We start from the raw sequence: 23,506 nt of genomic DNA on the forward strand, positions 1-23,506 counted from the left end.
TTGATTCTTGACCAGTGCTTTGATACGGAAAACTACCCGACATAGAATCATAGCGGACTTCATTTTTAAGAGAATGTCTGAATTGTAAATTATCACCCTCTGTGTGCCCTTTATTTCTAACCCCCTCATTTGGACTTGAGACATCTGGTTGCCCTACACTGCATGTGACATCTTGATGGGAAGAACTTCCTTGTTCATTATCCAAATTTAGCTGCTCTGTTCCATAGGTGGTATTTAGCCAATGAAAACCCGATGGTTCTAGATTTGCATCAATCTCTTCCGGACTCCAGGGGGAAGTAAGTGTGGGAGTTGGAAGAACAGGCCCAGCATTGAGAAGAATTTCACCACAGCTAGCCTCAGCGCTGTCAGTTGATTTGCCCTTGCACTGCTCTAAATGCGTAGCAAAATACTTCTTGTTAAATAACCCTAAACAGTAGATGCAATAAACACTATCATCAAATGAGCAGTCTGGTGCAAAGCTCATAAATGTTTTTAAATCTTGTTTACTACTTTGAACCACACTTGTGCTGTGTAAAACATTTCCCTTAGTTTGAAGGAGGTTCAAGAGATGTTTCCTTTCTTGTGAGCTCTTGTCAAAGGTGAGAGCGTTTGCCACCTCTGGCTCATTAGGATGAACTGACTGAAGATGATCCATCATTCTATAATGTGGTTGCTTACAGTAATAGCAGTGATGTATCTTCAACAAGTCTTCCATGGAATTGCTTTGGCCTTCAGGACCCTGTTGATGCAAAGAAGCAATAATTAATAAATGCATTCAGAAATTGAATAAAGTAATTTAAAATTAGGGGTGTAACAGTACATGTATTCGTCCCAAACCGTACGGTACGGACGTCACGGTTCGGTGCATACAGCAAGACGACGAATACAGTCAGTCACAGGCGATCCACACTCCACACTCTTTCAAATGGAGCGGCATTTAATAGACAGAGCCGTAGATCACTGACAAGCTACGCAATATCGCGTTCATTATCGAAGGCGATTCATCTGCGATAATGAACGGAAATATTGCGTAGCTTGTCAGTGAACTACGGCTCTGTCTATTAAATGCCGCTCCATTTGAAAGCAGGGGATGGCGATTTAGCGGTAATCGGGGAACCAGCTTTACTGACGAAATGCGCGTGACAATCGCATGCGATATATCACCCAGCCCTAATTGGCATGAATCCTTTTTAAATTGTGATACTTTTGCACTGATAAGGAAGAACACAAACTGCAAAAACATATTTTATTACATAAAGTTTATACATAGAAAAATATTAAATTTTCGATTCCTCAAAATATCTGCCATTAGCAGCTATCTGACCTAAACTGGGTTCTATTTGGTTCATTGTATTCTAAACTTAACTGGCAATCAATGGTTGAAGCTATTAAGGTATGCTGACCCAAAATGTTTCACAAACCTGGGCCAAGTTTAAACCAGTAACCAGGCATCACAGCTGGCAAAGGGGCATGTCTGACTTTGACATGTATATATTGCCATTATTATGTAATCAAAATGAAAATTATTATTGTTGGTCTTCAATGATAATGTTAAGTTACTTGAATATGTTTGCACCAGAAAATGATGAAAGGATTTATGCTGATATCGTCCAAGACCACACTTTACCAGGGGTTTTTTCCAAACTTTTGGAGGGCAGTGTATGTTTAAAACAAGATATGACAGTCACTGAATTGGACAAACAATTTTACAATTAGATAAGTTTTTGCAAAAACTGCATTATGTGCATTTTTTTATTATTTGAGTGTAAATTATTATATATAAAAATAAATAAATGGCAACTGAATTTAATAGTTTGGGCTGTTGTTAATTGTAACCTTTGATATTATAGTAATATGCAAGTAAGGGCTCCCTATATAGTTTACAGCATTAGCAGAGATAGATGTTTTTATCCTAAAGAAAATTTTAATTATAATTGAATGAATTTAAAGAAAGACACAATTTGTTCAATAAACCACTGTTTAATAATAATAATAATAATAATAATAATAATAATAATAAAAGTTTAGTTTTCGAACCATGACTTCAAAACTGAGGTACGTTACACCCCTAATTCAAAATGCATTGTATGGTCAGTCTTTGCATATTAACACTAAAAGACTTTTAATTTTTGTTACATGCAAAATATATTGCAGAAAATCAAAAGCAACAACAACAAGATACTATTCAATAAAAAAAAACAACCTGTGAATGAGAACTTGGGACAATTTTTCTTTGACTCTTCTTTTAGACGGCTGATCTGGTAGTCTTATTTGATGGCTGATCTGGTACCCTTCCTTGTAAGATCATTTTGAGCTGTGCTGCTGTCAATTTTAGAGACAAGAGGCCCCTCCACTTTTGGATAATTGTTTTTGGGGCAGCACTCTGGCAAGAGGCAAGATTAGAAGGGCTTGAGTGTTCCTGATCACAAATCTGCTTGGTTTTCTTTTTAATGGTGAAAGTATTCAATAACTTTCCTTTAGTCTTTGTCAAGACTTAAAGCTTTTACCACTTCAGCTTCTCTTGTGTGATCACAGTTCTATCTTTCTTCATGCCTTCCCACAAAACCGACAATGTAGTGCTTCCTTTACTTCTTTTGTGCAGTCTTACCACTACTGTCAGAGGTTTGACGGGTTGTGGAAGTGTTTGAGAGCACTGCGAATTCTTCAGAACTTTCCACAAATAACGCATTGGTTTTCACATTTTGTACAGAAGGTTCATTCTTCCCTGAGATTTCAGAGTTGTCAGTTGAATCATCCAGACCAGATTCTGACATCTGACATTAAGGAACATTTTAAAGAAAACAGTATAATTAAATAGAAAGTAAGATTTCTCTGTTCATGTATTTACATATCCATTTACATTTCCACAGATTGATTAAGAGTGGATTTACTTCTGAGTCTCTATTGTACTTTCCAATCTGCTGCTATTGCATACCTGGCTGTTCACACCCAGATTCATATTTTTTCTCTCATCATCATCGACAATCTCCATGTCTAGTGGTTTCATATCAGCATTAACTTCTGTCTGAGATGCCTGATTAACAAATACCATATCAGATGTTTGACATGACATCTCCTCCATCGAACTCATGGGGTTGTCCTCTGTTTGATTGATGGTGATAGAAGCAATCTGGTCTGTGGTGAGTGGATCATTTGAGATACTCTGATCATTTCTTTCACTTGTTGCAACCTCAACATTAGTATGTTTTGAGGCACAGTCAACAGATTTGGCATGAATATATGTGGACTCGGTCTTGATGATGGATTCAGTTGCATCTGGAGCTGAAAAACTGGAGTCGCTGGAAGGATTTTCACCAGGTTTGTTGCACACATCTAACTGTTCGGTTTGAATTCTAGGCACTGAGGCAGTTTTCTTTGGATTCAACACATCTTCATCAACATTGTCTTCAACATCTGAGAGGACGACACAAACTAATTCTGAGTCAGTTTTCTTCTGCATGGAACCAGAACTAGTTTCCTTGAACAAAGACTCTAAACCGCTAGTCTGTGGCATGACAGTTAATTTCATAGCAGAAATGCTATTACAATCACACTTCGAATCACACTTCGTTCTTCCACATTCAGACGGAGAATGTTCAGCAGCAGTTCTTGCATTTAACTGCTCTAGTTCATCATCAATTAATATCAGCGGTAACTTATCTATGGCTGTTTTCTCTGAAACGCCAAGAAAATAACAGTCATGGTCCTCTTTTTGCTGACTCTCTTTGTTATTTAACTCAGAGGATTCATCAGCTGGTGGGCCCCAAAACTTATCAAGCTCTACTTCTGATTGAGAATAACATTGTGGAGATCCAACCTCTACAGAGACTATTTCAGTCTCAGGAACAACACTGTGGCATATTTCAGACTTGTTCTGGATGCCATCTCCAGAGCTTTCCACTGGCATTATGCAAAGATTGGAACCAACAATTTCATCTTCAGCAGCATCTACCATTTCATTTTCCACATCATCTGCCAATACTGAGGTTTGTTTATGATCACAGCCACTTCTTTCAGAACGACCTGACTTTAAGCCTCCAGATACTGAGCTCCAGTACTTGCATTCAGACGTAATTGGCTGTAGAACAATCCTTGGCTGCAAATTGAAGTGGCTCAAGACGTCACTGAATAACTCTGGTTTGGTACTTTGATTACTCTTATTGCAGGTGATTGGCTGCTCAATCACGGTCTGAGGTAGAAGGCCAAAGCCGTCAGTGCAGTCCTCCAGTACAGTGGCCTTAGAACTGCTTGTGAGAGCTCCAGACGCTGCATGGGTTGTATCGCTGCTCAGATGTGCAGATCCGTCCTCATTCACCATTTCTTCACCCACAGATTCTTCAGACTTGTCACTGTTGTTCCCCGGAGGCTGTATTGGGGGAAACGGACAATCAACCACTCTCATAATGACTTGAACATCAGCCCTTTGGGTCAACATGACTTAGGATTCATTGCACAAACAATTCCTCTAGCAGTCAAAATGATTAATCGCATAGTCTCTCCTACCTCCTGATTATGGATTTTCTGGAGTTGGCCCCTTTTCAGGTCACCATAAAAACGTGTCTGGCGCTGCCGATAGGAGTATGGTTTCTCACCACAATGAATCTGCATATGCATCATTAGCCGCATTTCCCAAGCAAAAACTTTGCCACAAAATGGGCAGGGTAGTGGCCCTTGACCTCTGGTTTTGGCTTTCCGTAACAACTCTTTGTTTGGGGATCCTTGAGGTGTCTGTTGAAGGGGTACGAAAAAAAAAAAAAAATCATTTCAATACATATTTGTGCAGGGGGTAATCTATTATTTCTAAAATAGGAAAATAAGAGTTCCTTCAGAAAGACATTATCAGCCTTGCAGGTGCTTATTAGGTTCCTGAATGTTCTGAATGTCTTCCGATTCCATTGATTGCTAAAGATTTTAAGGATCCTTAGGCATTAGACAAAAAATGCATATCTGATATGCTTGAGGGATTTAAAACTATGACATTTAAAAACGGATTTGGATCATTCTTCAGGTTTTTGTAAAAGACACATACCGTATTTAGGTTGTGATTACTTGTTGACGTCTTGTCATTGTCGTCCTTCTCCTCCCTTATCATTCCTGCATGTTCCAAAATCTCATCTTCCCTTAGAGCTTGCTCTCTTTTCCTTTTCTTTTCATCCTGCAACCTACGTCCTATGTGTTTCCTTGAGTGCTTCTTTAACTTCTTTTCCCGAACAAACTCTTTGCCACATACTTTGCAGGGAAACATCCTCTTCAGTTTTGTAGTAAATGATGTGTCTCGGAAAGAGTCTGAAGCGTCCTCCTTTGATTGCTCAGGAGCACACTTAGATTCTTCTGGGCCCCTTGTAGGAAGATCTGCGCTTTGTTCTGCCTCATCTGTAGTGTTTTTTGGCACATCAGCAACCAGGTTGGATTCATCAGTTGATGGACTTGGTGTATCGTTGACCTTTTTTGATTCTTCATTTTTTTGTTTAGACTCCTCAGCGACTCCCTGTTTCTCAGTTGCGCGCTTACGCAATTGCTTACCAATCAATAAAAAAGGAGTGCGAGTTATTAATATTATACAGAAATAAAAGTTCAAAAATGATTAGTGTCTCAGCAAGTTTATAGTAACATCTTCATATTCAATTACAAATCTGAAAACCAACCTGGGTACAACCAGCAACAACTAGATTGGACTCGTCTCTTGATTGACTTGGTTTATCTCTGACCCTTTTTGATTCTTCATTTTTTTGTTTAGACTCCTCAGTGACTCCCTGATTCTCAGTTTTGCGCTTACGTAAATGCTTATCAATCAATAAAAAAATGTGGGTTATTATACAGTAATAAAAGTTCAAAAATGATCAGTGTCTTAGAAAGTATGTAAGAACATCTTCATATTCAATCACAAATCTGAAAACCAACCTGTGTATAACCAGCAACAACTAGATGCGACTCATCACTTGATTGACTTGGTTTAGATATGACCTTTTTTGATTCTTCATTTTTTTGTTTAGACTCCTCAGTGACTCTCCGTTTCTCAATTCTGTGCTTACGCAATTGCTTATAAATGAGTACAAAGAAGTGTGGGTTATTATACAGAAATAAAAGTTATAAAACTGTCTTAGAAAGTATATAGTAACATCTAGATATTTACAAATCTGAAAACCAACCTGGGAGTAAGGCAATTGCGATCTTGTCCTGCAGTTGTCAACTTTCCTGTGTTGAGTGCGAATGTGCGGCTCCAGCCATCCTTCACGGATAAACACTTTATCACAATGTGGGCAGGCATATGTTTTCTTTAGCTCTTGCAAATTCTGTACTTCTGTAGTTTCGGGTACTACCTCCATAGTTTCTTCTTTACGTGGCTATGAGAAATATAAATATCAAAACTTAGGAAAACATTCATTGAAATGATATACATATATCCAGATGAATATTATCCATTGTGTGAGCAGGTACCTCAGTCTGGACTGCCATCTTAAGAGATTTGCATAATAAAGCCTTTTCAGTCTTATGGGACTTCATGTGGAAACGCAACCTGGCTTTATAAGCGAAGACTCTGTCACACTTTCGACAACGGAACTCACGTTTGCCAGCAACTTTGGCCGTCTTCTCTGCAGCATTTTTTCTTTGCTTCTGAAAGAAATGCAAGTCCAATTGACAATGAGAGAAGCAAGAACATATGCAGTGAGCTCCAAGTGTAATATGGCCTGGATGTAAAAGTAAATTAATAAATGTCTATATGTTTTAACAGAAGTCATACAAGGTTAACAGCATATTTCTACATCGTCTTCAACAATGAACTTGAAAGTATCAAACTCTGTAGGACTGTAGGACTACAAGGAGCATTTCAAATCTACAGTACATTTTCCCCCAAGATGTCATGCATGGCATTTCAATGAAAAATAAATGAGTATAGTAAACCACCCACAGAAATGACTCAAATGACTGAAAAACAATTCATTTCGAACAAATTTTATTAAAACCACTGCATTATAACTGCACTGTATATATATACACAAATTGTACATTTGTAAAAAAAGGGAAAAAAAGAAAAGACAGTTGTAATTTTTTATTTTTATATACATATAAACATAAAAAAGGTTGTGGATTTTCTGTTTTGTATATTCATATTTACAAATTTCCATTGGACGGTTCTTCTGGTTTCAAGACCTTCATTATCCCACTTTCTCCTTCTGCAAAGCGTTCTTCTGGTATCAAGACCTTCATTATCCCACTTTCTCCTTCTGTAAAGCGTTCTTCTGGTATCAAGACCTTCATTATCCCACTTTCTCCTTCTGTAAAGCGTTCTTCTGGCTCAAAATGCTCTAATTTAATCGGAGTTGAATTGATCAGAAAATTGACTGGTCGGCTATACCCTTTCGCCTCTAAATAGGCATGTTGATGGTTTATTCTTAGATGAGACCACAAATTAGAGGTGTTCTTCTGAGAAGCCTTGCTGGACCCCTGGCTAACTCTGGCTGAACACTGATGGCAGAAGACTTCACCATATGCATCTTTTGAGAAGTAGTCCCAAACCTTGCTAAAACAGCGTTTTGATAAAAATGCCACCTGTGAAGCAATGAGAAAAACATAAGCTTTGCTGTGATACGTATATCATAAAACATATGCATTCAGCTGTAGATATTGCTTTAATGACAGGAGTGAAAGCAGACCTATAAAATAAACAATGCAAACATTTAATAATAATTGACTTAATAGTAACAACAAGAATTTAATGATAAAACTTTGCAACAGTATTTTCTTCAGCTGGTAATACTAGTTTTAATGCTTTAAAACCAGGGTTTTCAAAAACTGTAAAACATTTTTTTCATTAACAATTCATAACCATTTTCTCATTAATGGTCTTTTAAGCATAGTATGATGTAATCAAGTTATGCAATGACCTAAATTAAAGTTATGAACTTGTTATTATAAAAAAAAAAAAAATATCTGCCATTACTGGAGGAACCTGTGTTTTCTGAGAGCCTAGGTGAGGGTCCTTACCTGTTTATTTCTACAAACTGCAAATACAGGCTAGCCTGTACTGATAATTTAACTTCAGTATATAAAAACCTCCCTCAGTATTTCCATCTTTTTTATGTGGTAGACTACTAGCAATGAAGTAGCAGCAGCTGATAAAAATTATATAATTACATTTTCCTTGTTCAATTCAGCTCAACATGATCTGACTGAAAACGAACATAGATTACCTAGCTATAGCTGATATTCCCAGGTTAATCTTATGCACAAAGGCTGCATTCAACTTATAAAAAAAAAATGTTGGTGCTATCCAAGATCAAATAACATCTTCTCAGGTAACATAGCAGACGCAGATGTGTCTGAATGAACAGCATGTGTTTCGAGCCACATACCAGCTCTTGTTTTCATAACTGTCGTTTTTGGCCTCAGACTCACCGTTTAAACTGCATCCGCTTCAGTAGTTGCTTTCTTGTTCTCTTCGTTGATTGGCTGTAGCTGTACAAATGTGTTCAGTTCATCCTAGGATAAGTGCTTACTATCTTAGGATTCATTGAACTACTATGGAGAGGTCATTTTTGCATACACTTTGTTGCCAATTTCAGACAAGAAAAATCGATGAACTCCTCACTTCATAATAGCAGAAATGGATATATTGACCAGTCAAATCTATCAGCCAGTATTTAGCTATTTTGAGATAACAGGCATCGGCCATTAACCAATGCCGAAGTGCTTATTTCCCCACAAATACTACCTGCTTTGTCAATGTATAGTCAACAACCAATTTTTAAATTTGTGTGTGTATATGTGCATTTTAAGTAAATGCTGTGTAAAACAAGTTTTCTTTTTAATTCAGCAAGTTTGTGCACATTTTCTATCACTGAATATCAGCCACCCTACTTTCTAGGTATCAGCATCGGTCATTGAAAAACCATTTTGGTCAACCACTACTTCGAAATGTGCGGTGTGTGATGGGAGTTTTATTGTAGTTCTCATTGTATCAAATAACACATTTTACAGCAGTTTTAAATGTCAGTGATCAGTCACACAAGGTTTACAAAGCCCAAAGCTGTAATCACACATTACCCTAAATATTCAGAATAGTGATAGACTGATGGCTTTTTCAATGGCTGATTCATTTTCCTCTCATATTTGTTTGCATCCTTGATATGGCTTATGTGTGAAGGAAAGAAAATCTCTATGTATTCATATCTACACACTCTATATCTTACACTAAAGAACATAAAGTGCAATACCTTGTGTGATTTCATCTTCGCATCCATCATCTCATCAGTTTCTGTTTGTGCTTGGCTGGGATGGTTCACGAGAGCCGTGTGGGTCTTCATGTGCATGGCTAGCTGACAGGGCCGAGCGAACTCCCGATCAGGGCAATGAGGGCAATGACACGGCATCGGTTTTTCTCCTTTTTTTTTCTTGTGTTGATGGGCGGTAGTTCTGTTTTCTGGTTCTTTTTCACTGCTAGTGTGGTCACTCTCAGTAGACAGGCCACCTGGCTCTTCTTCTTGGTCTCGTGAAGTAATTGCAAGTCGTTCGGGTGATGCGCTACTCCTGTTGGTCTGCTCAGAGCAATCCGACAGATCATCCACAATTTCTCTTGATAGCTGCGTATGAGAGAAAACATTATGGCATATGACTAATCTACCATATTAGTACCGCTTCATTTTACAATTACAGAACATTAAAAAAAAAATTGGTTTCCTGTATATTAAGATATTTTAAAATTCTATATTAAATAAAATCTGATATTAAAATTACATACTATTTTTGTCAAAAAATTATTTCAAGATAAAACACTAAAAACTAAAATGAACTAAATTAATTTAATAACGCACAGCATTAAAAGTGGAGATTCATTTTTGTATTTGCTAAAATTACATTTAACGGTGTTATGAAATTAGTTTGTTTAAAGATGAACTTTATGTGAGAATTAAAAGATAAATAAGTAAATGTAATTATAGGGGAAATGAGCATGTACAATTAAATATGTCGGCTGATATAGATATCTAATAATAAAATGCTTATAAGATAGTATATCCGATATGGTCCTGTTAGTTCACCCAAAAATCTAAATTCTGTCATTAATTACTCACCCTCATGTCGTTCCACACCCGTAAGACCTTCATTAATCTTCAGAACACAAATCAAGATATTTTTGATGAAATCCGAGAGGTATCTGACTCATCCATAGACTGCAATTTAACCACTGATTTCACAGTCCAAAAAGGTACTCAAGACATTGTTAAAACAGTCGAAGTGACTGCAGTGGTTCAAACTTAATTTTATGAAGTGACGAGAATACTTTTTGTGCGCTAAACAAAACAAAATAATGACTTTAATTAACAATATTTTCTCTTCTGTGTCATTCTCCTACGCTGTTTATGTTCAGCGCTTCCAGGTTCTGTGTCAGAACGCCGACTAATTATTGGCCGGCTCCTGCGTCAGCATCACACGCATGCATTGTGCTGCTCACGTGAACAGCCTCTGTCAATAATGAGTCGGCGTTCAGACATAAACACGGAAGCACTGCACTATCTATACAAAGTAAACAGCATAGGAGACAGACAGGGGAGAGAAGAAAGTTGTTAAATAAAGTGGTTATTTTTGTTTTTGCACACAAAAAGTATTCTCGTCAATTCATAACATTAAGGTTGAACCACTGCAGTCACTATTTTAACAAAGTTTTTACTACTTTTCTGGACCTTGAGTGTAGCAATTACATTGCTTTCTATGAAGGACCAAAAAAAACACTCGGATTTCATCAAAAATATCTTAATTTGTGTTCTGAAGATGAATGAATGGGTGTGGAATGACATGAGGGTGAGTAATTAATGACAGAAATTTCATTTTTGGGTGAACTAACCCTTTAAAGTCAATGCCAAATGCCATTTGCAAGATATTTTACTACTTAAAATGATATACTTCAAAGTAAATCCATATATTCAATGTGTAAAAATGAAGCGTGGGGCTTGATTTCATAACAGAATGCTTCTGTATAACATGCACCACAATAAGTCCAAAAATGTGCATTAAAAGGGACCATTTTGAGGTCACATTGATTTTAACCATGCTAATGTTTACCTGAGAGAGGCCATGCAGTTTCCTCTTCTTCTTATTGTCGCCGTAGAAGAACGCCTTGCGCCGGCGGTACTTATACGGCCTCTCAGTTGAATGGATGCGCATATGAATCATCAGCCTCTGTTCCCTTCCAAAGACCTTACCACAGTCTGGACAGGCAAAGGACATCCTCTGCCTTCTGTTCCGCCCTCTCCAGTGCCTGACCCTGCTGTTACCTGAAGTTGGATCAAAGTCCAGAGGGGCCATGTAACTTTGGGAAGAGTCCCAGGTCATACCACCAGCAAAGCTATAGGCAATACCAGTGCTTGTCCCAGCAACGTCAGATCCCTGATCAACACTTTGAGGTAATGTGGTGCCGCTGTACAGGGGGTGATCAGTAGTCTCTGTTTTGATTACAAGTGCTTCTGACTCTTGTCCCAATCCAGAGTTGACGGCAGACTCATCTTGCCGAGATGGATTGGACTCGTCTGGGGTGGAAAGCGTAATGGGTTCTGATGGGCCTGAGAATTTAAAGAAACCAAACAGCGACCATTTGATGAGATCAAGTGCGATTTCTGTTTTCAACGTATGAAGCTAAGTAGCTGTAGGTGAAATGTGCTGATTTAAACCAAAAGGAAATTTTAGTAAATAGTATTATATAATAAATATTTTTTTTTTTTTTTTTTTTTTTTGAGACTGGAGATGTTTTCCTGTGGTCTCTAGAGGGGGCAGCTCTGTTCTGCAGGGCCCCCTGAACATTTTGGAGCGAAAACAACATCCAAAAAAAAAACGTTTACTTCTGCCTAATGCAGCTGAAAGCAATCTTTTATGGTTCTGGTGGCAAATATTTACACTTCGTGAATAATGATCATGCATTGCTGTAAGATTACAAGTTGAATGCACGCAGATGCTCTCACCAAAATAAAGTCCACGGTAGTACATAGGCTGAAGAGCACCAAACTATGTAGCAACTAGCAACCACGTACTTGTTTCCGTGTCACATCTACATTAAAACTACAGAACTGCATTAATCCCGGCCTGTCGTCCTACCTGGCCAGTCCGCTGGATTTGCCCCCTCCATCCATCGGAGCCTCCGTCTCAGAACCTCATTTTCTTTCCGTGCCCGGATCGTCTCTTCCTCGTACTCCAGCACCGTACCGCCGACCATCTCCATGATCTGCTCCACCGCAGCCATCAGACGCTCGTTCAGCGCGCGGTGCAGAAGCTGCAGCTTCGTCATTATGATTGTTTTATCTTTGCAATTCAGCAGCAAAGAAAAAACAGTGAAACGGCTAACTATCCCCGTAGCCTGAACAGTTTGCCTTTCGCCTCCGAAGAAAGGTAGCAGGAAACAACTGACTGCCACCTACTGCACAGGAGAAATCCTAACGTTACCGTTCATCTGATCCTGCAGAGAAAAAAGCCACAGTGCAAATTATTAATGGAGGGAAAGGGAGCAAACCTGGCCGAAAGGAAGTCAACACAAAACCGTAGTAAACGTTGTTCTTTTTATATACAAGAATAAGCACGGTTTTCAAACAGCTAAGTATTGAGAGTACAAGAAGAGTCTGTAGATGAACTTGGTGACAAATCACGTTGTGAGGAGGTCAGTGTTTTTGGAACTGTGTCTGAGGACCTCAAAGGGGTGCACGAAAGAGTTCAGAGAGAAATGTTGTTATTGGTGGATCCAAAATGGTCAATATTCATATTCATGCATTTTATTCATATTTTATGTTAATTATTTATGGCTTATGATTTATCAGTATTACTTGTGATTTCATACAGTGGCATGAAAAAGTATGTGAACCCCGTGCAGAATTTGTGAAAATGAGAATTATTTTAATAAAATAAGAGGGATAATAAAAAGTACATGTTATTTTTTTTTGTTTAGTACTGTCCTGAGTAAGATATTTTACATAAAAGATGTTTGCATTTAGTTCACAAGACAAAACAATAGCTGAATGTATTAAAATAACCCCATTCATAAGTATGTGAACCATTGATTATCAATACTGTGTGTGGTTACCTGTTGATCCACGACTGTATGTTTGTTTTGTGATGGTTGTTCATGAGTCTCTTGTTTGTCCTGAGCAGTTAAACTGAGCTCTGTTCTTCAGAAAAATCCTCTAGGTCCTGCAGATTAATCAGTTTAAGCATTTTTGCATATTTGAACCCTTTACAGCAGTGGCTGTATGATTTTGAGATTCATCTTTTCATACTGAGGACAATTGAGGGACTCAAACTCAACTATTAAAAAAGGTTCAAACATTCACTGATGCTTCAGAAGGAAACACAGTATTGAGAATCAATGGTTCACATACTTATGAATGGGGTTATTTTAATAAATTCAGCTATTGTTTTGTCTTGTGAACTAAATGCAAACATCTTTTATGTAAAATATCTTACTCAGGGCAGTACTAAACAAAAAATAACATGCATTTTTTACTATCCCTCTTATTTTATTAAAATAATTCTCATTTTCACAGATTCTGCAAGATGTTCACATACTTTTACATGCCACTGTAGATACAATACTCTGGATTTTACAATAGTCTAGATTTTATTAACTATTAATTACTTAATGAATTTGTCTCTATATTTTTTTAATTAATGCATTTTTTATTCTTTATTCAAATTTAATCTCTGACAAAATCATTGCTGGACTGCCTGGATCTCATTTTCTCAAGTTTTTGCATCAGTTTCAAAATAGGTTATTATATTTTATTATATAATAAAATAAGTAAGAGAATTTGACATTATTGCATTTTTCTAATGACTTACTGTATACATTTATTTATACATATATAGGGGTCCCTCACAAAGGAAATATATTTAGGTCCTTGGCATCAAAAAGTTTGAAAACCCCCGTCAATAGCAACACTACGATTTTAAAGCTATTATTTTAACATAACGATTGGTTTTGGTGGCAGTAATGACAAGTCATTATGTATTTTTCTTCCTTTTTAAATACATCTACAGTAAACATTAGTGTTTTCTTTAAAGTATTTTAGATAATATAGATAGCTGTGCTGGTGTTGCCACTGCGCAAAACAAACCTCCACAGATTGTGCCCCAAAAATGACCTTCACAAATATAATTTAGCAGACTTTTTTTTTTTTTTTAAAGAAAAAAATCTGTATAACATAGAGAGGCTTAGTGGGGTCCCATCATCACAAGGCCCAACCTGAGACAATGTGTATGGGCTGACACACACTGATGACAGCTCTGCAAAAATAAACCATCATGATAACCAGTTTCCACTTAAAGACCGTACAGCCGTGGCCAAAAGTTTTGAGGATGACACAAATATTAATTTTCACAAAGTCTTATGCTTTAGTGTTTTTAGATCTTTTTGTCAGATTTTACTATGGTATAGCCTACTGAAGTATAATTCCAAGCATTTCATAAGTGTCAAAGTGTTTATTGACAATTACATCAAGTTTATGCAAAGAGTCAATATTTGCAGTGTTGACCCTTCTTTTTCAAGACCTCTGCAATTCACCCTGGCATGCTGTCAATTAACTTCTGGGCCACATCCTGACTGATGGCAGCCCATTCTTGCATAATCAATGCTTGGAGTTTGTCAGAATTTGTGGGGGGGGTTTGTTTGTCCACCCACCTCTTGAGGATTCACCACAAGTTCTCAATGGGATTAATGTCTGGGGAGTTTCCTGGCTATTGACCCAAAATTTTGATGTTTTGTTCCCCGAGCCACTTAGTTAACACTTTTGCCTTATGGCAAGGTGCTCCATCATGCTGGAAAAGGCATTGTTCGTCACTGTTCTTGGATGGTTGGGAAAAGTTGCTCTCTGAGGATGTTTTTGTACCATTCTTTATTCATGGCTTGTGTTCTTAGGCAAAAAATTTTGAGTGAGCCCACTCCCTTGGCTAAGAAGCACACATCAATGATCTCAGGATGCTTTACTGTTGGCATGACACAGGACTGATGGTAGCGCTCACCTTTTCTTCTCCAAACAAGCTTTTTTCTGGATGCCCCAAACAAGGTGGAATCAGAAAGGGGATTCATCAGAGAAAATGACTTTACCCCAGTCCTCAGCAGTCCAATCCCTGTACCTTTTGCAGAAGATCAGTCTGTCCTGGTGTTTTTCCTGAAGAGAAGTGGCTTCTTTGAGGCCCTTCTTGACACCAGGCCATCCTCCAAGTCTTTACCTCACTGTGCATGCAGATGCACTCATACCTGCCTACTGCCATTCCTGAGCAAGCTCTGCACTGGTGGTGCCCCAATCCTGAGGCTAGGAGACAGTCCTGTTGCTTGCTGGACATTCTTGGGTGCCCTGAAGCCTTCTTCACAACAATTAAACCTCTCTCCTTGAAGTTCCTGATGATCCAATAAATGGTTGATTAAGGTGCAATTCATCTGATCACTCTTCACCCTGTTTGGACTTCCGTGTTGCACCATTTCCCACCACTAGTCTTGTCACCTTAGTTACTGATCAACTTCATTATCTCTACCAGCTGTGTTCAATTACCCACCTCGTTTGTCTGTGTATTTAAAGGGTTAGTTCACCCAAAAATGAAAATTCTGTCATTTATTACTCACTCTCATGTTGTTCCACACCCGTAAGACCTTCGTTAATCTTTGGAACACAAATTAAGATATTTTAGTTGAAATCTGATGGCTCCATGAGGCCTCCATAGGGAGCAATGACACTTCCTCTCTCAAGATCCATAAAGGTACTAAAAACATATTTAAATCGGTTTATGTGAGTACAGTGGTTCAATATTAATATTATAAAGAGACGAGAATATTTTTGGTGTGCCAAAAACAAAACAACTTATTTAGTAATGGCCGATTTCAAAACACTGCTTCTTGAAGATTAGGAGCATAAATGAATCAGTGTATCGAATCATGATTCAGACCTCGTTTCAAACTGCCAATGGCTGAAATCACGTGACTCTGGCGCTCCGAACAGAAGATTCGATACACTGATTCATAATGCTCCGATGCTTCATGAAGCAGTGTTTTGAAATCGGCCATCACTAAATAAGTCGTTATTTTATTTATTTTTTTTGGCGTACCAAAAATATTCTCGGTGCTTTATACAGGGAGTGCAGAATTATTAGGCAAGTTGATTTTCTGATCATATTTTTTTTCCAAGCACATTTTACCAATTCCAATCCACATCAATCTTAATAAAAACCATTAATATTGTTTTTAGATTGATGTGGATTGGAATTGGTAACATGTACTTGGAAAAAAATATGATCAGAAAATCAACTTGCCTAATAATTCTGCACTCCCTGTAATATTAATATTGAACCACTGTACTCACATGAACTGATTTAAATATGTTTTTAGTACGTTTATGGACCTTGAAAGAGGAAGTGTCATTGCTCCCTATGCAGGCCTCACGGAGCCATGGGATTTCAACTAAAATATCTTAATTTGTGTTCCGAAGATGAACGAAGGTCTTATGGGTGTGAAACGACACGAGGGTGAGTAATAAATGACAGAATTTTCATTTTTGGGTGAACTAACCCTTTAAGTCTTGTGTTTTCAGTTCAGTATTGTCCGGTATCGTTCATTGTATGATTGTGTTTCGTGTTTGCCATTTGTGGATTTCCTTGCCTGTGGATTTATTAAAGACTGTTATTCCTTCATCTTCCTCGTCGTGCATTTGCTAACAACCAAAGCTGTAACAATAACATTCTGGAGTATATGCAAACTCATCATAAAAACTGAGGCAGCAGACTCAACTTTTGAACATGGCTGTAGTAACTGGAATTATTGTTACTGCTATAAATCTGTGGTGACTTTGTATTAGTCATTACTGCAGTCAAAAATTAATTAACAGACATATTCTGAAAGCTTCTTACACTGTTTGAACAACATTAATTTAATACAGTTTTACAATAGTAGCAATTACTCTAGTAACTATGGTATCTACATGATTAACTGTTTACAGGAAATTTACATTAATGGACCCATTGAGCCTGGGAGAAATCTGGGGTATAGCCTACAACACAGGGACAGAAAGACAAGACAATGAAAGATGAACTGAATAAACAATACAAATACAGTACAATAGAGTTGAATACTCTAACACACTAAGAATGCTAAATGCAGTATGACATAATTACATTATAATTATACTACCAGTAAAATAATCATTATAAATGCATTTAATTCAGTGTTAGTAACTGGTGATTCAGTGCTGGAACTGACATGTTTGGGTAAACAATGTGTGTTAAATGACAAGAATGTAAAAAATGTAAAATGATAAGGCAACATTAATCGTGTATCCCTAGTTATGCACACACACACACACACACACACACACACACACACACACAGTATCCTCACAATGGCCACATTAAAATTTCCTCGGATACAATAACTGATGTCAAATTAAATTTCATCTAGTTTATTCAAGTGTCTGTTGTTACATACGACAAAGTTCCTCATTTACACCTGTTTGACAATCATTATCTTTTCAAATCACATGATTTTCTTCTGACAATTCTGCAGTAAGTAAATGTTAAGGTTCATTCTACCACACCGATTCATATCCTTATGTACTATTTTATATTTAACTTGTCCTCTCAGTGATTCCCGCAGTCACCGAAAACCTGGAATTTAAAAATCATGATGTTTAGGCCTGGAAAAATAATGGTAAAATAATAAAAGTCATTCCTTTCTAGTTATACATATACATTTGTATAGTTATGCACTGCCTAAAAATATTTCAGGAAGGATACTGCTCTCTGTGGAGTATTTATAAAAGTCAACATCAGTCTGGAAGTATGGTAACTCATGGTACAAAACACAAAGTGGTCTTCCTCAAAGGGGAAAAGTGAAGCACTGGAGACATATTGACTGGAAAGGTCATAGAAATGTTAGTCAAACAGCATATCGGCCTTCTGTATTTTTATGTAACATGGAAGCTTCTAACATACTTGATAAAATAAATATCCCAATATATCTAATGGAAATCAAGCTCTCTATGACAATAACAGGTTCTTTCTCGAGGTGTGCCTGCAGCGATCCGGCAACAATGATGCACTCGTCACTCGGCGGACAGCTGTTGGTCGTCTTCTAGCGTATGCGCTGCTGGTTCTTCATTGAATCTCTGGCACGTGCGCTCATGTCTCCTCATGTTCCCGCTCTGGCTGAAGGTCTTTGAGCACCAGTTGCAGCGGTAAGGCCGTTCTCCGGTGTGTGTGCGCATATGCATCCGAAGGTAGTCAAACTTGGAGAAGTTTCTGCCGCACCAGTGACAGATGAAGGACCTATCGTGCAATTTCTTGTGGAGCTGCAGCTTTGCAAAGTCCTTCAACTGCCTTCCACATTTATTACACTTGTATTGCCCATCTTGATCCTGATCTTTTGCTGATGCTCTCCTGGTGAACCGTGTACGAAGGCGATCCTTTCGCTGCGGTCTTCTCAACGCGTCGCTGGCTGTTCTCAGCTGGTGTGCGGCTTCTGTGTCCTGATACGGACCGGCATGGGCAGGGGTAGTAGTAACTGAAGATGTTATTGTGATGATGGTGTCCTCGGGCTCAATCTTGATCCTCGGTGTCGAAACGGTGGGCGAGGTCACATCCCACGTCTCATCTGTACTCGAGCTGTCGAACTGAGGAAAGAGTCGTTGTTCGCCTGCATTTTTTTGATGCGCTAGCTCCCTGTCCTCTGCCTCGGTCTTACAGACTGAAGTGACATCTAGTATGCGTGGCTTCTGTTCACTTGGTGAATCTTGACTCTGGTCATCGGCCTCCGTTTGCTGATCCTCCAGGTCTTCTGATTCGACTGGGGACCTGTACCCACGTGATGGTAATTCTGTAGGTGAGACTTCATCAGGTGAGATATAGTGGACTTGTCCTGTATGGTGAAAGCAAGAAAGGATGATAGTACTTATTATTATTAGTTGCAGTATTGGTCATTTTAAAAGAAGCTAGAGTCATTATATTCATCAAATGCGACATAAGTATATATCAGGTCTAAGCAACCTAAGGATATACAGAGTGACCTTTTTGGGTGTGGATGGAACTAAATATTTGTAATGGCTGAACGTTTTATCCCACTGAAACCTGTTTGATATTGAAACCTGTTTGACTCTCGGCTTGGTGTCAGAGTTAAAAGCGCTATCGAGGAAATACATTTCACTTAACAAGCATTCAAGTAACACATTGTTCCTTTAATCAAGATAACAAGCACTTTTGTGTCATCATATTTTCATTGTTTCAATGAGATCACAGTTCATGTACCAAATCATTTGAATTTATTTGTTTATTTGGTTGTCAATTTAACAATTTAAAAGCAAAGCTGTTCTCCATCATTGCCAAATTTTATGAATTGTTATACATTTACATTTATTCATTTGGCAGATGCTTTTATCCAAAGCGACTTACAAGAGACTTACAAGTTATACATTTATCTCACCAAAATTATAACTGTTATTTGAAATTGAATGGAAATCAGAAATTAGTTTAGAAGACTCAAAAAAAAAAAAAAAAACAAGGTGTGGCTTGTCTATACAACCATTTAATCAGAATCAGAAAGAGCCTTTTTGCCTTATTGTTCTTGCACACACAAAGAATTTTTCTTGGTAAATCAAAAGTTTGGGGTCATAAGATTTTTTCCATGTTTTTAAAGCGTTAGTTCACCCAAAAATTAAAATTGTGTCATTATTACTCACCCTCATGTTGTTCCACACCCATAAGACCTTTGTTCATCTTCAGAACACAAATTAAGATATTGTTGATGAAATCCGATGACTCATTGAGGCCTACATTGCCAGCAATTAACACTTTCAATGCCCAGAAAGGTGCTAAAGACGTATTTAAAACATTTCATGTGACTACAGTGGTTCAACCTTAATGTTATGAAGTTATGAAAATACTTTTTGTGCACCAAAAAAAAACTAAAAAACGACTTTATTCAACAATATCTAGTGATGGGCGAGTTCAAAACATTGCTTCATGAAGCTTCGAAGCTTTACAAATCTTTTGTTTCGAATCAGTGGTTCGGAGCATATATCAAACTGCCAAAGTCACGTGATTTCAGTAAACGAGGCTTCATTACGTCACAAGTGTTTCGAAATTTCAATAGTTCACGTGACTTTGGCAGTTTGACACACACTCTGAACTACTGATTCAAAACAAAAGATTTGTAAAGCTTCGAAGCTTCATGAAGCAGTGTTTTGAAATCGCCCATCACTAGATATTGTTGAATAAAGTCGTTATTTTGGTGCACAAAAAGTATTCTCGTCGGTTCATAACATTAAGATTGAACCACTGTAGTCACATGAACTGTTTTAAATATGTTTTTAGTATCTTTCTGGGCATTGAAAGTGTTAATTATCTTGCTGTCAATGGAGGCCTCACTGAGCCATCGGATTTCATCAAAAATATCTTAATTTGTGTTCTGAAGATGAACAAAGGTCTTACGGGTGTGGAACAACATGAGGGTGAGTAATTAATGACAGAATTTTCATTTTTGGATGAACTAACCCTTTAAGTCTCTTATGCTCACCACAGCGGTCTTTATTTGATTAAAAATAGAGTAAAAATATAATCGTGTTAAGTATTATTACAGCTTACAATAACTGTTTTATATTTTAATATATTTTAAAATGTAATTTATTCCTGTAAGGGCAAAGCTGAATATTCAGCATGATTACTCAGCGTCACATGATGCTTCAGTAATCATTCTAATATGCTGATTTGTTGCTCAAGAAACATTATAGTTTTTTTGTATAAACAATGATAGGTTTTTCAGGATTTTTGATGAATAAAGTTTAAAAGAACAGCATTTATTTGAAATATATATATTTTGCATCATTTCAAATGTATTAATAGTCACTGAATAAAACTATTTCTATTTTTAAAATATTTTTTTTTTTTTTTAAATGAATAACCCTGAATATTTGAACTGTAGTGCATATGTTCAGAACATATACCTGTACATACCTGATTTGTGTTTTTTCATTACTCTATTCATTATTCATTAATAAACATAGATGAAATTTCTTTTCCACTCTCTCACCTCACTGGTCTTGTCGTATCAAGCAATCAAAATACAATATCATCATAATTAAACATTTGAATAAAAGCCTAAATAGAATTATAATGGTTTGCAAATTTTTATATTTTTACCTGTGTTGATAAATCCACGTCCACAAAAGGACATTATATAACTTAATTAATAAATAAATTAAAAAATAATCTGTAAAAACGATGAATTATTATGGTGGACTGTTCAAGTTTTCACACCATTTTTCCGAATGGCCCTGCAGCTCTAGCCACTGTCCTCTTTCTCTCCTTCATCTTTCTTTCTTTTTCTTAATATAAAAATGTTATTAACTTTCTACAAATAAATTGAATATCAATTCAACAGACAATGATAATGCTGTATGATTGCAATTGCTGGACACGACAGAAAAAACTAACGTTAGTCCAGTGAGGTGAGACAGAAACTTGGTGGAAAATAAATAACGTCTACGCTTCTGTGTCAGTCCGTTTTACTATTAAACTGCAGTTGATGGGAAAATGCACCCAACATGGGCGTTTAAGCGTGAATTTACCGTTTAAATGTGCCTGATTCCTCCTCAGCACATCCCTCAGCTGTTGTTTCAGCTTCGCATTTTCTGATCGTGTTTGGGCTGCTTCCTTCTGATAGTCCTTCACCGTCGCTTCCACCTCCACCCAAATCTCACGAATGACAATTGACATTCGCTTCATCAGGTTAGAATGTAACTTATCTAGTCTTGACATTTTACCGAAGTAGAAAAAGAAAACTAATTCGATAAAACACGCGAATAAAAGCAACTCACTACACTTGCTTCTTCTCCTGTCGTTTCAACAGCTGTACGCAGACTCTAGATGGGTATTACTGCCACCTACTGTACTGTAGCGTGCACGAGCAGGCATATTTACATTTCTGGATGATATTAAATCTTCAAAATATTTTGCAATACTAATTTAATCTGTTTGTATATTTGAAAGGAAATCAATGAGTGAAGATTATTATTGTAATTAGTCAATTTATTGTTTTGAGATATTTGTATGTTTAGTGTCAAGTGACCCTTATGACTGGACATCATCTGAAACATGTTCATCAATACACCGTTATCTAGCAACAACATTAAACCACTATAGGTACAGTTTGCTAATCATGTACTGCACTCCCTCACGCTTATCAGGGCCCAAGCTCAAGGGGGCACACGACCCTATTGTTTTCCAACCCTTTTCACATAACCAAACTTCATACACTTATAGATCTCATCAAGCTGAACAATTGTTGTGCTCATAATTATACACCAGCCCAACAGGAAGTCAGCTATTATGAATTGTTTGAAAAACACATGCACTGCATCTGAAATCGAATACTTCCCTAGTGTAAATACATAATTTGAAATTTGGAATTTGAAAAACTCCTCGTAGGAAATTTATCCGATCGCCACCAAACTCGGTCAGCATGAAGCCAAGACAATGAGGATGTTAAATTGCTAGTGGATTTTTGATATCTTGAAAGGTTTGGCCATGTTGAGGAAATTAACTTATGGCAAGAAAGGGGAAACAGGAAGTGTTATAATCTGATTTTCAGTCTGATTTTGATTAAACTTCAACTGTATGTTCGATGTAAGATGCTGATCACATGGATGTGACTATTGAGGGATTAAAGTAAGATAAAAAAGGGAAACTGGAAGTGTCTCATCTTGTTGATGGAGGCTGTATGAATGTAAAATGCATGTAGGCCTACTATGTTTTCAGTTCAATCCTTTTTTTTTTCTTCAGTATTTTGTATTTTGAGATCAATTAATATCATTAAACAATATTCACTTCTAAATTAAACACCATTTGCATCTAACAATACTACAAATATTAGAAAAAAACACATTTTATTCTCATTTTTCAATTATATGTAAAAATATGATAAAAAATAGGAAGATTAATGCTCTCTGATTGACTAAAAGAAACTAAATCAAATTCATAACCACTAAATGGCAGTATAGATCTATTTTTAATAGGGTTGTGCAGTCCCTTGCTGCAGTATTTTCAGACAGAAATACTTTTAGTACGTATTACATTTGGATAATTATTTAGACATTAGTGTGTGTGTGTGTGTGTGTGTGTGTGTGTGTGTGTGTGTGTGTGTGTGTGTGTGTGTGTCTGTGTGTGTGTGTGCTTTTGTTTATATTACATTGTGGGGACCAAATGTCCCCATGATGTAATATAAACCTGAGTTCACCTACATCGTGGGGACCAGCCAGCGGAATGTACAGTTTGTTCAGTGTAAAATGCATTGAAGTCTATGGAAAGTCCCCACAATTCACAAAAACAAACATGTGTGTGTGTGTGTGTGTGTGTGTGTGTGTGCATAGTAAAACCTGAGATCACCTACATTGTGGGGAAACAGATTAATAAACATACTAAATTATGTTTTTTTTTTTGTTGAAAATGTTAAAATGCTGAAGGTTTTCTGTGATGGTGGGTTTATGGGGTTAGTGTA

General features: G+C 37.2%; 2 protein-coding genes across 2 annotated transcripts; both read right to left on the bottom strand.

Annotated features, from left to right (window-relative positions):
• Positions 1 to 511: 511 nt before the first annotated feature.
• On the bottom strand, positions 512 to 12,357 carry zgc:66474 (uncharacterized protein LOC327500 homolog). The gene is made up of 11 exons (XM_067381734.1): positions 12,085 to 12,357; positions 11,059 to 11,555; positions 9,216 to 9,581; positions 6,439 to 6,615; positions 6,150 to 6,344; positions 5,902 to 6,039; positions 5,646 to 5,783; positions 5,030 to 5,518; positions 4,504 to 4,728; positions 2,204 to 4,366; positions 512 to 739 (listed from the first exon to the last, which is right to left on the bottom strand). The coding sequence occupies exons 1-10, from the start codon at positions 12,272 to 12,274 to the stop codon at positions 2,888 to 2,890; spliced, it is 3,894 nt and encodes a 1,297-aa protein (XP_067237835.1). The 5' UTR covers positions 12,275 to 12,357; the 3' UTR covers positions 512 to 739; positions 2,204 to 2,887.
• A 4,524-nt stretch (positions 12,358 to 16,881) lies between these two features.
• zgc:66443 (uncharacterized protein LOC406856 homolog) lies at positions 16,882 to 21,844 on the bottom strand. The gene is made up of 2 exons (XM_067373391.1): positions 21,579 to 21,844; positions 16,882 to 18,874 (listed from the first exon to the last, which is right to left on the bottom strand). The coding sequence occupies exons 1-2, from the start codon at positions 21,766 to 21,768 to the stop codon at positions 18,063 to 18,065; spliced, it is 1,002 nt and encodes a 333-aa protein (XP_067229492.1). The 5' UTR covers positions 21,769 to 21,844; the 3' UTR covers positions 16,882 to 18,062.
• Between the last annotated feature and the right edge of the window lie 1,662 nt (positions 21,845 to 23,506).

Source organism: Chanodichthys erythropterus, chromosome 3 (assembly GCF_024489055.1).
Source record: "Chanodichthys erythropterus isolate Z2021 chromosome 3, ASM2448905v1, whole genome shotgun sequence".
Classification (NCBI taxonomy): domain Eukaryota; kingdom Metazoa; phylum Chordata; class Actinopteri; order Cypriniformes; family Xenocyprididae; genus Chanodichthys; species Chanodichthys erythropterus.